Raw genomic sequence first — 19,334 nt, 5'->3', positions numbered from 1 at the left:
CAGTAAATATAGCTGAAAATTTTATCATACTTTAGGGGCATGAATATCAACACAATAAAAAAAATAATTTTGACAATCGGTCTCTCCAGACCCCCGAAATTTAAAAATTCCGGGTACTTTTTGAACACACCTCGTATTTTTAGAAAAATCTAAAACACCACGAAGTGTGAATGTAATATAAAAAAAACTATATGCATATCATTTTGGGTAAGTCGGTTGTCTTTTTTTTTAATAAAACAATTAGGTATTTTAAATTTGTTTTTATTTTATTAAGTTACCACCAAAACTAATTTACATTTAATTTATTATGTACTGACTTATTAACTTCAATTCTTACACAATTCTGCATAATTGTGTATGAGTTTAAGTTTTACAGAAAAAGTATATATTATTATCAGGGTGCCTACACAATGGTTCATATTCGTTCGGTCGTTCGTATAAACCGAATAAGTTGCAAACTATGCCTATTTGTATTGGACATTTAAAAAAATACGACCATCTGAAACAAGTTGGATAAAAAAACACGACTTTTTTGGAATGTCACTATTTGTTAAGTGTGCAATACAAACAAGCGTACTTTTAAACTTATTCGGTCCATACAACTAACGGACGAACGTGAACCATAGAAAGCACCCAGTATTAGCTTTATTTTACGGTAAGGTAAAGTAGGTAAAGTGTAATCTTATAAAAAAGGGGAAAAAATATTTTGAATATCCACTCAACTCATCGAAAATTAGTCTGCTTAGCAGAACGCAGCATAAATGAAATGTTTAAAAAACGTAAATTAAATTAGGGATACGGGCGGTCCACATCTATACCTACTTATATGTAATAAAGCAATTATTATGAAAAAGTCTGTAAAGTGAATAAAAAAAATAGTCTAGGGTACTTACAATAAGCTACTGAAACAGAATATTTTTTTTATATCGCGTCATTCTGTTTGTTAGTTTGTATATTTGTTCGCGCATCACTTAAAAACTACTAGACCGTTTGCGATACGGTTATCACTGTTGGATAGCTCAGGTTTAAAATCTGCGGTATACTCTGTGAACGCAACTAAGCGCGAAACGTTCGTATGTGTAGGAGTCCCACTCTTTGGTATGCCTCAATTCAGTGGACCACTTCCATATTATGTGGATTGGTTTATATTCTACATGTGTGTAAATACACACAGTTATTTGCAATTTCGCCTTAGACTTTTTGTGACATTGACATACGCACGCACGTACACGCTCAAACACGCACACGTTCACTCACACTCACACAACCACACACCTAATAAAAAGATGACCAACCTATCGTAAACCTGTTGATCTAGAAATCATGAACGTAAACCTAAACCTAAACGTAAACATAGAAAGAGAGACATATTTGTGGTAACATTCATATTATTCACTAGCCCGAGTAGATCTGTCACGTTTCACGCTCGGGCGCTAGTGCGCCAGTTTCGGCGCTCACACTGCTAGCCGTTACTGCTCTGGTTCCATTTGGAACAGTTGAGCCACGCGCGCCATGATCGGGCCGAGTTGAGACGGGTCGGCATTTACGTGTATTTGCACCTCCTAAAAATAAAAACCTGATCAAAGACTCAGGGTATGCATAAAGTGGGGTTACATGCCACATTAGGTGCTAAAAGCTTTGGGGGTCATGATTTTATGCTTATTTCGTGGTTTAACGACATATTATAATGTAAATAACGCGGTTGTCTACATCGTAATAACTTCTGCATGCCAAATTTCAGGCCGATCCGTCCAGTAGTTTGGGTTGTGCGTTGATAGTGATCTATCAATGCATACAGTCAGCCAATCAGCATTTCCTTTTATATATTTAGATGATACTTACCGCATTCTTTTTAATAAATTTCATCTTAACAGTGCCTGTCTGCTTTGGTGGATGTGGTTGAGGGCGTGGTGGCACCTGCGAAGTTTCTGTAAAAAATAAAAAATATTTTTGTTGCTGCCCACTTGAAGAAAACCAACTCGTATGAAGAACAGAGACATTGTATTCCGTAAGTGCTATTTACACACTGTCTACAAGTCTAATATTGCAATTTCTTCATCTAACACATCCAAGAAATGAAGTTGAGATAAAGTTGTACAGGTACAGAAAAGTCACTCTGGAAAGACGGTTAAATAAATAACAACTCTAGTTAGGTCCCAATAAAGTGCAATTCAGCTCGCACAGTAGTCTAAAATTTACAAACGTTGAAGTTTATCACGTCAACTCTTTTCTCATCTCTCTCTTTCGATCGGGATCGAGATTGGGGAGCCGCCTCAAACTCGGGTCACGTGACCAAGTGGTCTGCTTAAGGCGACCAAACATTGCTCACTGTTTATCCAAAGAGAATTTGACAGAGTGAGGGAAGAGCAAGTATCCGATCGTTTGATCTAAAACCATCTTTATAATGTACACAAAAGAAATTTTACCTGGAATGTTTTCTATCGATTCAGGTGTTAGGGCTGACTCGTTTGCATTGCTGTTCCTGCAAAACAAGTCAATATTAAAGAACCTCTCAAGTTGAAATCTATAAGGGCACACTTTGACTTTGTTAAGACTTAAATTTCAGCTAAAACGAGACAGATGTAAGCCAGCGGTATATCACTCTATCGGTCTCGGCCTTACATTACCTTTTTAAAGGCAGTCGTGTAAAAATTACGTCAATCGCATTTTCACTACAAAAAGGAGTATATTTTCATAGATTAAATACTTACTGCGCTGATGTTGGCTGCTCTGGCGGAACTCGACTATGCTCTCCTTGCTGCTCTTCTCCCTTCGTCTGGTTTATCAACCTGCAAAATTATCATTAACATTATGCATACAAAATGACTTAAAAAAAAGAATTACTTGAAAAGGCGTTTAGAGAACTTATGTTAAACTTATTTCAATTAAGGCTTAAACGGTGGCTAATAGAAAGGTGTATATGTTACCGGAAATGTATGTAATCCGTCATTGTATACAATTCCTAGGAAATGTGTGTAATTCCTAAAATCGCACGGAAATGTGTAAAATAAATTATATTAGACACATTTCCTAGGAAATCTATACATTGTCGAAATAGCAGTCGGAAATGTAAATATTTGAGATATCAATGGGTATGCGGAGATAGTGAGGCGGGGGGAGGGTATTGTTTTGTCTGATCATTTAGGTTAGGTTAGGTTTTTTTTTGACCTAATATAAGAAAACCCCTGACATGATGTCAGAGACGTTTTTTAAATTTTTAAATTTTTTGTAGTTATTTTTTTATATTGTTTATTTTTTAGTAAAAATTTAAGTTTTAAAAGGAACAGAACCTTGTAATTTTTGCCCATGTCAATTTCTGTATCCAACAATACAAAACAAGGTTAGATTTTTATACATTTCTTAATACGATATTGGAATTATGTACAATTCCTAGGAATTGTGCACATTTCATAGGACATTTATGTATTAAATAGTTTTTGAAACAATATTTTATACATTTCCTAAATAGCTTCGGAATTATATCCTAGGATTTGTATACAAATCCTAGATTTCATACATTTCCGGTAACATATATATAATAACACAATAGATGAATTTTTGAAATTCAAAGAATAGTTTAAATAATATGAATTATACTTTGTACAAATTTTACATGCCTGATTATGTAAGGTGAAACATTTTTACTGGACAATATGTACTTAATAACATCTTTTTGCAAAAAATGTTTCTGGAAATAAAAGATCTTGAATCTTCTCACGCGCAATTTTAACTTTCTGTGTTAATTGTCGAAGCAAAAGTACGATTTTAGACCTTATTATAAAGGTGAACCGTTCTGTTTGACCGTTTGAGATGACAGCTGACCCATAGAAGTTAAAATGTCGCCTGACAAGTCATTTTATACGGACTATATAATCCTTTAGTTTTCCTTAGCTGACTTTAAAGTTAAACAAATTGAGGTTTTTCATTATAAATTTATATAATAAGGTCAGTCACATACAGTCGGAATTCCGTTTGGAAATTTCGGTTCGGAATTCCGTAAATACATCAAACACATACGTTTATTTCCGTTCGGGATAACAAGGCTCAGTCGCGACTCGCGAGACGCCAGCACTTGAGTAGACATTTTTTAGACGACGATTTTTTGATCGCGATTGCATTGTTGCTATATCTTGTTAAGAAGAAAACAAAACGTCGCCGTTACTGGGTGCATCCCTTAAACACTCAAAGATTGCAAGAGAGTCAGTATATTACATGAAAATCTAAATTCCGGGATAGTCCAGCGAGTCTTTTTAAAATATTATCGCATGTCGTGTAAATTTGTTTAGCGACGCTTTGCCAGGCTAGGTCCTTAAGATCTCTATTGTAATAATCTTCGTGGTTCGTGTCCCAATAAGCATGGGTAACCTTCCACAGCTAGAATCAAGTGTTCAGTTTCGGACATGGTGCGCGTAAATGTGCGCAGGAGCTAACCTCAAAAAATACACCCTCTCGCTTCAGTCGTGCGTCGCACACTGACTTACGTTCCGTACAGAAATAACGAATGTGTGATGCGACTCGTACAAAATGTATGGAAGGATTGCGTTCGGAATGCCTTTTTTCGCGTTTTGGCGCTGGTATGTGACCGGCGTAAGTGATAAAAATTAATTACTTTGTCAATTCTTCAGTCTTTTTCATTTCCTTAAAGTATGACAGCTTCCAAAAAACTACGTCTTGATCTACATCGTCTGAAACAGAAACGTTGAATTTACAGAAATTATACAAAATTATAAACATTGAAAATTATATTAAGAATTTTTTCAACTATTACTAACTATTATTTACTAACTTATTCACTAACGTTGAATTTACAGAAATTATACAAAATTATAAACATTGAAAATTATATTAAGAATTTTGTCAACTATTACTAACTATTATTTACTAACTAGTTTATCGCCCTGACTTCGTTTGCGTGGATTTAGGTTTTTATTTTCCTAAATACATCTTCTGGCTGTAAAACTACAACACCAACATATGCTGGCTATACATCTAAGCGGAAATCTAGTGAAAATAAAATCGGTGATACTGAAGTTACGATTCTATATCTTAGAGCTTTAGTTCCATTTTACTATGCAGGAATTCTATCAACGTTGGTGGATGTATGCTCTGAGAAAACAACTCGGTGTCACGGTGGTGTCCCTATGTCGACATTCGGTCTATAGAGAGTGAGATGTATAGAGCGCACTTTGACTTTGCATTTGTCTTGCTTCTGTCTCACCCTGATTGTCGAGTGTTGTCATGTATAGACTAGTAGTAGTAGAAGGTATAGTTTATGAACAGACTCACCTTCGCGCGTATAAGTGACATTGTTTTTAGGAGATTGCCCATTCTGTACCACAGCGTTGTTATCCTCCACAGATCCGCTAAGTGATGGAGATTTTCTTGGCCTAAAAAAGGAAATATTTATTTGAAAGAACAATACTTATTAAAAGTAAAACCTAATAGTTACTTGGATGGAACCTCTAAAGCAGTCGCCAAACAGAACGTCTGTTTTGAGGCCATCATTTTTAAGTACTTTAAAGTAACAAATAATAATAATTAGTGCCATATATTAAAAGCCATATTTTTAACTTACTACAATTAATTTTCAAATCAACAAAATTCCTACATCACACAATTCAATCTGCACTGGCCAGCGTGGTAGATTGTCATTTTGAGAAAAGCTTTTTTTTAAAATTTAGATATGATATTTAGATATGCTCTTGACTGCAATCTCACCTGGTGGTAAGTGATGATGCAGTCTAAGATGGAAGCGGGCTAATCTGGAAGGCGTATGACAGTTTTTGTTAAACCCATACCCCTTCGGTTTCGCTCGGCGGCACGGCATTGCCGGTAGGGTGGTAACTGGACACTGCCAAAGCCTCCCGCCTGACCACACCACAAATTTACAAATTATACAATTCCAAACCGCAGCCAGGAATCCAACCTGGGCGCCCCCACTAATAACAGCAGAGTGTTTACGTAGATCGTCAGTCTCATGCTCAGTGGTGGGCCTTGGCATACTTAGATGGTTTGAGATGATGATCATGGAACTTACAAATATTTCCAGTAGGAAATTTAGAGCCTGAATAGCTCAACTGGTAAAGGAGTGGACTGAAAACTGAAAGGTCGACGGTTCAAACCCCGCCCGTTGGACTATTGTCGTACCTACTCCTAACACAAGCTTGACGCTTAGTTGGAGAGGAAAGGAGAATATTAGTCATTTAACATGGCTAATATTCTTTTTAAAAAAAAAAAAAAAAAATGTACCTTCCCTTACTGCCAAACCAGGCCGGTAGCGACGACACATGCTTAGACCCAGATTCTGATATCCAGTCGCTCGATTCGGAAGTCCCATTGCCATAATTGCTATTTTGAAAAAATGTAAACTTTAGCGGCATCTATTTTATAAAATTCTTTTTAGGAAGCCCTACCACAAAAGGAAAAAAGGTACCCTTATAGGATCACTTCGTTTTCTGTCCGTATGTCAAGAAAAGGGAATAAATTGGCGGGCAGGTAGGTCTTATATCACAAGTAACGGAAAAAATCCGAAAAGTGTTGTTCCTTACTTACAGAGCGGCCGTTTTAAGATTGTGTCAGTACATGTACACAATAATGTGTGCGAGAGGTCATGCAATATTGTATTTTGTATGACAGAATACAATATTATATTGTATGTAACTGACAGAACACAATATTATTTTGTATGTAACAGCCAGATGTCAAAAACGCAATCTTAAAACGGCCGTACAATATGGTTTATGCGCATATCAGCCGCTAAGGCCACGACCCACAGAAGTCTAGCTTTACCTATAAAGAAGCATAACAATTAGTTAATACTTACAATTTGCGACGTTCTGTTCTCCACAATCTACGACCGGTCCCACCTATAAAGATAAAAAAATATATACTCTTACCCAGTTGATAAGCCAATCATTCTTACATTATAAGCAAGATACCATGCATTAAAGCCCCTAATAAAAGAAAGTTAGTAAAACATTTCCATTACTTGAGTCGGGCGGCGGAAACTAACCCGACAAACGCGGGCTTGCTCGCGTCGGCTAGCAGGAGCCAGGAGGAACCAAATCCCCCCCAAAAGTCTGCGTATAGCGCCTTGGGAAAGCGTTATAACTATTTCTCCCAACCCCCCTTTTTTATGAAAATGTCGAATAATGAGAAATGCGATTTGCCTTGCGATCCGGCTAGCCCCCGGCGCTCATGGGTACCCGGGCCTGTGAGTGAGAAGTTGGTTACCGAAGACTACACAGGAGCGGCCGACCAGGCTCCTGTGTCAGTGAATGCTACTGGCACTACCAAAAAGCTTATACAGCAGGCGTTCCATCCGAGCCTTTTTATTACAAGACCTAGGTCTTCTTCAATGGGGAACATCTCCACAGCCAGCCATCCAACAAATATATCACCTACAAAGACAGTGGAACAGAAAGTTGAAGACTGTGATAATAATGAAGCACAATTCCCTCCTTCCTGGCAAAGACTACCAACTGAACGAAACCCTAAAAGAAAAAAAGCTTCAAATAGCCCACCATACAGCAATATAGACGTTCCCACAAAGAAAGGTGTCAGTACCTCAAATCGTTTCAGTGGATTACCTATAGATCTGACTGATGACCCAATGAATGAATATCCCAAAAAAATCATCAAGCCACCACCTATTATACTTTATGGAATAGAAGATGTATCAAAACTAACAGAGTTATTAAACAGTGCCATACCTAGTGATAGCTATACTTACAAAGTAATTAATAGAAACCAACTTAGGATCACTACTCAGTCTACTGAAATATATAAAAATGTAATCGAACTGATGCGAAAAAATAGTCTCATTGGCCATACTTTCACTCAGAAACAGAACAGGTGCTATAGAATAGTGGTTAAAAACCTCCATCATACCACGCCAGTAGAGGCTATCATAGAAGAAATGGAAAAATCAGGTAACAAAGTCAGGGGTGAAGTGATCTGTGCAAAATCCAGAAAAAATAAGATGCCATTGAATATGTTCTTTGTGAACCTTGAACCCAGTGAGAACAACACAAAAGTAAAAGATATCGAATTCATATTCAACACAAGGGTAAAGATAGAAGACCCAAGAAAAACAAATGAGGTCCCACAGTGTACTAGATGTCAACAGTATGGTCACACAAAAAATAATTGTATGCGCCCTTTTAGGTGCGTTAAATGCGCCCAAGGACATCGAACCACAGATTGTCCAAAAAAGGACAGAAACTCACCGGCCACTTGCACTCTTTGTCTTGGTAGTCATCCAGCCAATTACAAAGGATGTCAGGTATACAAAGAAATTCGAGCAAGAAAAATGGGTACGAAACCAGCAGACCCGAATCTGAAGGAAAATAGGAAAACAAATTCACGCACGCCTGTATATCCTGACGATTTTCCACCACTAAAGCCCAAAAACAAGTATGCCAGACAAGAATCAACAAATAATAAAGAACAAACACAAGAAAAAAATGAACGCCAACATCCCCACATGTCTAACGCGAAAACCACTGGATACTGGGAAAAAAGAACACAGAGCACTCAAGCTCAGCCAACAAATATGTTAGAACAAATTATATTAAAACAATCTGAAAAGATAGACATTCTCATACAACAATTAGGTACCCTTATGGGACTCCTAACTACTCTAATAGCCCAATGTCAACAGAGAAATCCCTAAAAATAGCTACATGGAATATAAATGGCTTATCTCCGAATAAGAATGAAGTTGAAGTCTTTATTAATTATAACAAAATAGACATCCTTCTAGTAGCAGAGACTCACATGACAGATGACAGGACAGTTAAATTTAAAGGGTATAATGTATATTTCACTAACCACCCAGATGGAACATCGCATGCAGGCGCCGCCGTAATAATAAAAGAAAATATTAAACAACATGTACTTCCTAACTTTAGACATGAATATCTACAAGCCTCTATAGTATCCATAGATGACTGGCAAGGAACTTTAAATGTCGCTGCAGTATATTGTCCGCCCCGACATAGAATCACTGACAGCATGTTTCGTGAGTTCTTTCAGACACTTGGCATGAAATACATTGCTGGTGGTGACTGGAACGCTAAAAACACCACATGGGGCTCGAGATTAACTACCACAAGAGGGAGAGAATTAAAAAAGGCAGTTGACGAAAACCATCTTAGCGTGTTATCTACCGGAGAACCAACTCATTGGCCAACTGATCCAAGTAAAACCCCAGACCTTATTGACTTCTTTATCAGTAAAGGATTGTCGGGGGTGTACACCAAAGTAGAATCAAGTTTAGATGGATCATCTGACCACACACCAGTTATGTGTACCCTAAGCACAACGGTTATCCTGAAGGAACCACGAGACGCTCTATACAATATAAAGACAGACTGGGAAGCCTTTCGGGACTACATAGAGGATAAAACAAATCTGAGTATGTCTCTTAAAACAGAAGAAGAAGTAGAAAGTGCTGTCTGGTATACAACTAACCTTATACAAGAAGCTGCATGGTTATCTACTCCTTACATTGAATCTACACCACAAATTCGGGACTACACTATAGCAATCCGAAATAAGATAACTGAAAAGAGAAGCCTTAGAAGAAAATGGCACACAAGTAGAAACGCACATGATAAACGACTTCTCAACAAAGCTCAGAAAGAATTAAAAATGATGTTGCATGAAAATGAAAACATAACCCTACAAGATCGGTTGAAAACCTTATCCCCCCACAAAGCAGAAGATTATTCTCTTTTTAAAATCACTAAGACTTTCAAAAGATCAAAGGAACACGTGCCACCACTAAAGAAGACTGATGGTAACTGGACTAGAAACCCCTCAGAAAAGGCAGAATTATTTGCTCAATTCCTACAAGGCGTATTTAAACCTAACGACCCAGATGTCTCACATCCTGAAGACGAGATCGACGTGTTTCTAAAAAGTGATCACCAAATGTCACTCCCAATGCGACCAGTAACCCCAAGAGAAGTTTGTAGACATATCAACAATCTAAAGTTAAAAAAGGCGCCTGGGTATGACCTCATAACAGCTGAGGTTCTAAAAGAATTGCCAAGAAAAGGAATTGTGCTGATTACAATCATTTTCAATGCAATCTTACGATTACAGTACTTTCCTTCGATTTGGAAGGCTTCTATTATAAACATGGTAGCTAAGCCAGGAAAGCCCCCAACGGAAGTATCCTCATACAGACCAATAAGTCTTCTCCCATTACTTTCAAAATTGTTCGAGAAAGTAGTCCTACAGCGTCTTCTTCCACTCCTAGAAGAACAAAATGTAATACCAGACCACCAATTTGGATTTCGTGCCCACCATGGAACAACTGAACAGATTCATCGAGTTGCACACACAGTCCGTCAAGCATTGGAACGGAAAGAATATTGTTCAGCAGCATTCCTAGATATCCAACAAGCCTTTGACCGGGTCTGGCACAAAGGCCTACTCTATAAATTGAAACGCTGTTTACCAAACACAGCATATATGCTTATGAAGTCTTATCTATCTCAACGGATATTCCAAGTCAAATGTGATGACAGCTTATCTACCTTCTATCCCATTGAAGCAGGAGTTCCACAAGGATCTGTACTAGGCCCTGTCTTGTATACCATCTATACTGCCGACTTACCTGTGTCAAAAGACGTGATCACAGCGACATATGCCGATGACACTGCTCTACTGGCCTGCAACAACGACGCCAATATTGCATCGCTCAAACTACAAGAACATCTCAGCAAAATAAGTTCCTGGCTAAAAAAATGGAGAATAAGAGCTAGTGCAGCGAAATCGAGCCATATAACTTTTACTTTGAAAAAAGGAGATTGCCCAGCTGTCAAACTAGACGAGACCATCCTACCTACGCAAACAACAATCAAGTACCTAGGTATGCACCTGGATAGGAGGTTGACTTGGAGAGATCACATTAAGAAAAAAAGAGATCAGGCCAACTGGAAATTTCGAGAACTATACTGGCTGATAGGCAGACAGTCCTCACTGAGCTTTGAAAATAAGCTTCTCATATATAAATGCATCGTCAAACCAGTATGGACTTACGGCATTCAGCTCTGGGGTTCAGCAAGCCACTCAAACATTGAGATACTCCAGCGCTTCCAGAACAATGTTTTGAAGGTCTTATGTAACGCACCATGGTTCACAAAAAACAGTGAAGTGCATGCCTACACAGAAATCCCCACAGTAAAGGAGGAAATAGACAGGTCACTTGAGGCCTACAAACAGAGACTTGAGGGTCATAAAAACAGCCTAGCAGTCCAACTTCTGGATCCCAGTTACAGCACGTTCCGCCTTAAGAGGACAAGACTGGCCAGCATATAGTAATTAATACTTATCTTGAAGGGATGTCACATCGCTGGATGTGCAAAGCCTAAACTGTTAAAAAATATTTGGTCCTCAAATCTGTTCATAGTCCACCGACTGATTGCAGATGGAAGAGATGTGAAAGAAGAAAAAAAAAATTACTTGAGTCAGATGTTCCGGAACACGCTAATAATATTCTTTTATTAGTTTCCAATTCCTGAGAGTTGGCTCTTTTTAGACCATTTTCTAGATTTTCATTTTCGTTTGGACACAGATTACGGTTTTCTTTCAAGGCTTCCTGATTTAAAGGCAAGAAAATATCTATAGAGTCATCTTCATCAGCATTTTTTGAGATATTAAAAGTTGATAAACTAGAGAATTTTTTTTGTTTGTCGTCAGCTGAGTTTCTGTCAATTGTCTCTTCTTCTGATCCAAATATTTCCACTTCACTATCTGAACAATCTTCACTAGTTGAACATGTGCCTTGCCTAGAAACAAAATTAATGGTATAAACAACCACACACAATACAAAAAACAATACTCATTTAATTTAAAAAAAACTTTCACTAAGTTGTTAGATTTTGCAAATCCTCATATGCGTCATTGACTGATTTATCAACACCCAGCCCAAACCCTTGAACCTAGAAAGTTATTTAGCTCCAAGAGATTTATTGTTCTAGTATGATTTAGATAATTTAGCTTAGTTTAACTTAACTTTACTTTAACTTAATTTCCATCTTATTATATTCTTTTAAAATTTATAACTTAGGCATTTTTTCATAGTCCTTAGGTTAGCTATTATATTATATTTTATATTTTACTGTACGACTTATGTTTATGTTAATGCACGCTGTGACTGCCCATAAGTGGAGTTGCATAAGAGCCCTAGAATTTAAGGAACAACATGTATAATTTAAATGTGTAACTCTGTGGGCGGTACTATAGTAAATAAATAAATAAATAAATGATGTCATCTAGAAATCAATAAGGGGTAGGGGTTTAATAAAACTTTCATTTCATACCCCTTCCAAGTTAGCTGATGCCATTTTAGACAGCAACATTTTCAAAAAATGTAACAAGTTAAATGCGGAAAATTACAGACCCATCAGATTGATGAGTATAATATTATGTAAAGTAACTAATGGAGAAAATCATAGTTGATAACCTAAGAGATTCATAACAAAAGAAAACATAATTATTCGAGAGCAACATGGTTTCACACAGAAGCGATCGATTGTCACCAACTAATTCTATGAGTATAAAGCTCGAGGGAGCCTCTTGGCGCCTATGTGCGCACCCCCCAGCATCTCTAGACAGGAGATGACAGGTTTCCTGGCCAATGCGCTGAGAAGAGTGTTGGTACTACTCATTAGCCTGCGCATCATGAACGCGGCACGCTTGCGCATGATCGCGTAGAAATCATACATGCGAGCATCCGCAAACATTGCCGGACGCAGTGGCGAGGCTTCCTCAACACCGCTCTCAGCACATTGTTATATTGGACACGCAAGGCACTGTGGGTCCGCTGCCTGTAGTCCGTCCACAGACTGCACGTGTAGAATGACTGGCAGTAAGCCCTGAATAAGGTCAGCTTTACCTGCCCAGTACAGCGTGCAAATCTGCGGGCTAACATATTGCCTCGGACCGACAGAGCCCGGCGCTCTCGTTCCATGTCACTGTCGTCCCTCAGGCTGTGGGTTACTACATGTCCTACCCATACCTATGTTACCCATGTATTTAACACCTGAGCTCAATAGTAATTGTAGCCTTCTTGTAATTATGTAAATGCCAGCCAGCATAAGAATAAATCAAGTATGAAAGTAAAAGTAACTTTGGGTGCAGATTTTGCGCCCATTACATTATCCAATTTGCAGAGCGCTAGACGAGTAAGCGTGCTAAATTTGTATAGTGTAAAGGCAGTTAGACAGCTAGTGCGATCGCATGGACTCTGCCGCGCTAGCTCATCTCGTATACTACCTAGCGCATTAAATTGCATGGTGTAAAAAAAAACGTAAAGTAACGATTAATCGGTCTCTTGCGCTGATACTTTCTCTAAGAAGTGTATGTTACTTTTTTATATATGGTGTGATCAATGTCAGTAGTTCTTCAAACTGTGAAGATCCCAATCTTAAAAAAATTCTGAAATCAGATGGCTCCAATACGTTCACAATGTTCATATTTGTCAATTTTTGTCTCAGCAATAAATATTCCTAGACCCGACATTTTCTGCGCCTTTTTTTACTAATTAATTATCATTAAAGTCGACACCATTGCTAAAACAAACCCAACTTTCTGGTGTTTGGATGGTGCCATATTCGTTGAGCGCTCTTCGAAAGATGAGGTTTGGACGACGGTCACTACCACTACTACTACAATGAAAGGAAGTTAAAATAACTAAAAATAACTAGCTTTGCTAGCTACTTTAGTGTAATGCGCGCTGCAGCACTAGATGTAGCGCTCTGCAAATTGGATAATGTAATGAGCGTTTTAGCTTTAGTAATCCTCCATCCACAGAATACCTGATGCTAAACCTAAAGGCTTGGTACGCATTAGGTATATTCGAATAGGATGGAAAATTCAGTATAATGTTTATGTCATTAGAAAGATTGTTTTTTTTTATAAATTTTCGATACCAATACATAGCTATAAAACATGAACTTCTTCTTCTTTTCTTCTCTTTGTACTGCGGCTTTGTGTTCCGCAATAATTCCGCCAATGTCGATTCAGTGGAGAAAACAACGTGGTAATTGCTTGTTGGTTTTGGATTCCTTTCTTGAGAGACTTTTCCTATCCTTTGTTAGATCTAGACATCACAAGACATACACAATGTATTAGTATAAATCATAGGGGTATAAATAACGTGCGATTATAGTGCGCGCATTATCAATTGAGTCGTCAGGCCATAAATGTTAATAATAACAGTAGGGATGTGCCACCAGTGCGCTACTCGCTACCAGAGTCCACCTTACCGCGGTGGTCAAAGCTACCCTTAGTGAATTTGTTGTTATCTTTGTTGTTCTTACCTTGTTAATAGATAGATAGTAGATAAGGACCTTTGTAAATGAGTTTTATTTCTATTTCTCACTTCGATCTCGACAGTTGTACATAATGGAAATTCTCTTACGTGGATTTCTAACATTAAAGGTGATATTAATGGGCAAACTCGAATAGTTATTCATAATATATTTTTGTTTTTAAAAGAATTGAAAACTGATCCCGAAAAAATATCCCAGCTTAATTTTAATAAAACACGAGAAAATGTTTACTAGTGTTCGATAGTTACCACACAGATGATTCGGATTAAGATAACTTGTAATGTAATAAAATATTTATAAATATTAAATATAGATAGATAGATATTTTATTCATTGTGTTATTTTATAATTACTTAACTTGAAAAATCCATTTATTAAATCTTATCGATATCAACTACCTGCTATTATGCTGATACGCACATCATTATATGTTAACGCTATGCTCCATAAGCCCAATGAGTGCGAGCGAGATAGACTGATTGGAATGATTTATTGCCCAGACTCAATTCATAATGCGCGCACTATAGTATTATGTAGTTAGTATGGTTTAGTTTGACATAAAGGAACATATTAAAAATCGCTATTGCAAAACAATAAAAATGGATGATAAAAATAAATTATAGTTAATTTAATATCATAAAAATTAATATAATTACATAAACATCTTAGAACCGAAGGATTAGGAAAAGAGAAGAGATAAGTAAAGTAAATTGGGAGAGGGATATATGGGGAAGTATGTTGTATAAGAAGGATATGAAGTGTTTTGATCAGTTGAAAAATATGTGCTTCACTGTGCCTTCGTCCAGACCACACTCACAAAGCGAGCTATCTCTCACCATGATTTTATTTAAAAATACTGGGGTGCATACGTGTCCCACTCGTAGTCTACATAAGACAGATATTGTCCATTTACTTAGTTTTTTAGATTTAAAAAACCAAGGTTTGCGAGGAATATTGGGCTGAATATATCTATAATGTTTAGCTATGTTTAACTGTGTAGTATTCCATCTTACATTCCAATCCTTAAATGTGTAGATGATATCTCTTGAAAAGATGCAACTGTAAGTTGGGGATCCGGACTAAATAGCTTGTTCAGCCCACATATCAGCTTGCTCATTTACAAGTATACCTTAGTGGCCTGGTATCTATGTTAATGCTATATCTAAGCCATTCTTGTGACAATAGTATAGGGTCTCTTTAATATGTATTTAAAATTATTTGAAAACTCTGGACTTTATTTTTCAAAATATTACCTACTAATGCTTGTAAACAACTCTTTGAATCTGATAATATTAAAACCTTATTTAAACTATGGGATTTAACATATTGTAATGCTTCAAGAATGGCAATAGCTTCTCCGGTAAATACTGATGTTTGGGGAGGGCTTCTAAATAAAAGGACAATATTGTACTTTGGGATCCATACTGCCGAACCGATACTGTCACTTTCTGTTAATTTAGAGGCATCAGTAAAAACCAAAATCCATCCCTGCCAGTTCTGATTTAAAATTTGACATAACTTTCTGTTTGCTTCAACTTATTTTTTACAAATGCCAAAATGGAGTTGAATATTGGGATTGAAAATTAAAGCATCAAACAAACAATTAAATAAAGGGAATACAGGCGACTGGGATATTGGATGTTGCAATGCTCTGCATCTCCTGTAACTTTCTACAAGTCTAGGAGGGCTTTTATGTGCCCAGTAGTCTTCGCTATTAACCTTTAGTGCCAGTGAGCTCAAACATGGTATCAGTGGGTGCGACTCCACTTGGATAAGCTTAAAAACAAATCGGTCTGATAAATACTGCCTTCTTAAATCAATAGGAGGGTCTACACATTCCACCATTAGAGCTATCTTGGGAGAAGATTTCATGGCACCCAGGGCAATGCGGAGGCATTTTGCTTGGATTTAGTTTAGTCTTTCCAAACCCTCTTTGTTGCAAGGTTCATAGATGAACCATAGTCAAAGTGACTTCTAACTAGAGCATTATAGAGAAGTTTCTGGCAGTAAGGGTGAGATCCCCACCACACTCCAGAGAGAGCTCTCATTATGTTCACTCCTTTTTCACATTTTTGAGCTACATAGTAAAAGTGTTGGGAACCTGTTAACTTTGCATCAAGTACGACACCCAGAAATTTCACTGCAGGAACTACTTTGATAATCTGATCTTCATATCTTATCTCTATATCTGGAATGCTTGTTTTTCTAGAGAAGACCACAACCTTGCTTTTAGAGGGAGAGAGACTTAATCAGTGTTCCTCAAGCCATATGCCGAGATAGTATAAAGCAGAATTTAGGTAAATAGCTGCTTCACGAATTGAGTTACTTGTAACATATAACGCCAGGTCGTCTGCATATTGCAATGTATTACAAAAGCTGTTCACAGCTAGCTCCAAGTCATACGTATAAATATTATACCTTATATATATGATGAGCCTCAATATAAGATATGTTATTATCTGACATCATCAATTTTATGTTCCTTAGTCTTTGATGTTCAGGGCAGTCCTTGTAGGTGGCTTGATGCCTACCCGTGCACAATATACAATTATATGAGTCTGCTGATATTTGGCAACTTGGCTTGCTTCTGCACTGGTTTTTAACATGCAAGAATCGGCAGCAGTTGTGGCACTGGATTGTTGGCAGAAGATACTTCTCCACCATGTGTAGGTTACGTACACTTTTTGGGCAAAACTTGCCCACTAAAGGTTATCACTACTGATTGTGTGGGTAACCATGCTGAAGTACCTTCATTTACCACTTTTCAGTTAAGGCTGGCTTTTAGGACTATACCGCAGTTCTCCGGGAGCTCAACAGCCCCAGCCAATTCTGCCATTCACCATTCTTTAGGAACTCCTCTTATGAGTCCCATTCTAGTGACGTAGTGGTAGTTGGGAATCATAGTGTTTGAATTCAACAGAAATTCTGTTCCTTCCGACTGCCTTAACTCCATCTCATACTATATTATTAATATTATTTTTAGAGAGTAGTAACCCTATTTTAATTGGTCTAAGTTAGTCCAGCTGATGGGTCAGGTTCATTTCGAGTTACATGCACAAAAAAGGGCCCTACATCATTTGATCTGTATGTCTTGTCCATAATAGTTACAGATGGATGAGTGTAAACATTTTGTGTTGAGTCCATTGTATAATTAGGTTCAGCGACCACTCGCTTTGTAGTGTAGCTCCGATTTACCGACTCAGCAGGCTTAGCACGATCTTAGCACGATCATATTGGGTACCTTGGGAAGGGCCGGGATGTGACTGGTCCATTGGTTCCTGCGAGTCCGGAGGATCCCTCAGGGACTCCAACTCCATTTCACCTCCTTTTCCTCTATACACAGATGTTAAACAATCACCTACTCACCAATTCCACCACCAAGTCTCAAATGGGTGCAAACAACCGCAAAAACACGTGTGTTCACCTCCCGATCGACGGTCGGAATCCTCAAAAACATGAACTTGTTACTTAGATATACAAATTTTTTGGTTTTTCGTATTTGTGAACTAATATGACAACGTAGGCTCATGGCATTTTAATCGCGCCAATGGCAGTATCATCCTCACAGGTTTATATAAAAATCTTTACTTGAAAGGGTCCATTTTAAGAAATTAGCTCTAGTATTGACTAATGTGTCAGAATTAGTCGATACTAGAGCTAATTTAAAATTATTAATTTATTAGTTGATATTTATAATAAAATTATTAGTTTAAAAAATGCGAAAAGCCAAATTAAATTTGAATTTCGCGGGGAGACCCGTCGCTTCCACCTTAAGAGGGGTCTCTCCGTCACTCGCTTCATACAATCGTAGTTCCAATTTCATTTGAATATTAAGCAACCAAAGTCCATGAAATTTTGCAGACATATTCTAGAAACTAATATTTATGTCTGTGGTTTTGCTGATTTCTGTTAAAATAATCGGTTTCAAAGTTACGCGGTCTTAAAAATTCACATACAAACCTTTGAGCCCCTGTAATTTTAAAACTACATATTTGTGGAAAAATCTAAAACACCACAGACACAGGATATTAGTTTCTAGAATATCTTTGTAAAATTTCATGGACTTTGGTTGCTTAATATTCAAATGAAATTGGAACTACGACTGTATGCAGTAAGTGTCGGAGAAAGCCATGATAACCACGTTTTCTCCGAACCGCCATTTTGGTTATTGAAGGGCAGAATTGACTGTTTAACAAAAAATCTTTTATGTAATACTTTTAGATTGCTATTTCATGTTATTATATTCAAGTTTACAGTTGTATAAAAGCAAAATTTCTTCGTTTTAACATTAACGAACTATTTAGGCGTCTTAAAACTTACTCCATTTTGAAGGGCACGAACGTACACAATTTTTTATCTTTAAGTGATAATAATTATCAATCACCGTATTTAACTCACGTTTACATTGAGTATATGACTAGTTTGAAAATTGAAAAATTTCTATTACGCGGTAAGAATATCAATAATCAAATTAAAATATTAAACAAAGCTCAATGGCTCAAGCAGGGCGCCGGCAATAGAACACAAACGAATAACCAAAACTCAAGTCTCAAAGTCAAAGCAGTGTTGCCAGATGTCGAAAGTGTTTATCGTACCATGGATGTCAAAAATCTCGTACTTTCGGAACATAATCTCGTACAACTTTATTAATGAAGATTATAGTTTAAAATTTAAAAATCTCATAATATCTGCATTTTACACAGTCCCGCAAATTGATAATGCGCGTGGCCGCCGTTATAGTGACGTCAGCACTAGACTGAAGTTTCGAGCTGATGGTATATTTTTATATTTTTATTTCGGCTGACGTAAAAATGACGTCATTTCGATGTTAATGAGACATGGTTAACAATACCCCTCCTAGTAGCTAGTATAGATATGAATATGAAATGAGGCATTATTATAATGCATATTTTTTCACTGTCGTTTGTTTGAATAAATTGATTTTTTTTTCTTACATTTGACTCTGTTGACTTATGTAATTTTCTT

At 37.2% G+C, this 19,334-nt stretch overlaps 1 protein-coding gene across 6 annotated transcripts; it reads right to left on the bottom strand.

Moving 5' to 3' along the window:
• Positions 1–245: 245 nt before the first annotated feature.
• Positions 246–18,889, bottom strand: LOC123880658. Of its 6 annotated transcripts, none has more exons than XM_045928896.1 (12): positions 18,669–18,889; positions 17,590–17,794; positions 13,947–14,116; positions 11,476–11,801; positions 6,824–6,866; positions 6,250–6,348; positions 5,287–5,387; positions 4,610–4,685; positions 2,712–2,789; positions 2,427–2,482; positions 1,843–1,928; positions 246–1,562 (listed from the first exon to the last, which is right to left on the bottom strand). In XM_045928896.1, exons 3-12 carry the CDS (start codon positions 13,952–13,954, stop codon positions 1,470–1,472), a joined length of 966 nt encoding a protein of 321 aa, XP_045784852.1. In that variant the 5' UTR covers positions 13,955–14,116; positions 17,590–17,794; positions 18,669–18,889; the 3' UTR covers positions 246–1,469. The 6 variants fall into 6 exon arrangements, with proteins under 6 accessions (XP_045784852.1, XP_045784856.1, XP_045784853.1 ...); XM_045928900.1 differs by having other exon boundaries at positions 13,953–14,116; XM_045928897.1 differs by having other exon boundaries at positions 17,715–17,794.
• Positions 18,890–19,334: the final 445 nt, after the last annotated feature.

The sequence above is a fragment of the Maniola jurtina genome, chromosome Z (assembly GCF_905333055.1).
Source record: "Maniola jurtina chromosome Z, ilManJurt1.1, whole genome shotgun sequence".
NCBI classification, from domain to species: domain Eukaryota; kingdom Metazoa; phylum Arthropoda; class Insecta; order Lepidoptera; family Nymphalidae; genus Maniola; species Maniola jurtina.
Note: the sequence above shows the minus strand (reverse complement) of the source record. Positions and strands in the feature narration are given on the sequence as shown.

Coding starts and splice junctions, on each gene's coding strand:
- LOC123880658 (XM_045928896.1), bottom strand. Junction 4,686..5,286: donor TGTCACTTATACGCGCGAAG/GTGAGTCTGTTC, acceptor TTTCTGTTTCAG/ACGATGTAGATCAAGACGTA. Junction 1,929..2,426: donor ATCGATAGAAAACATTCCAG/GTAAAATTTCTT, acceptor TATTTTTTACAG/AAACTTCGCAGGTGCCACCA.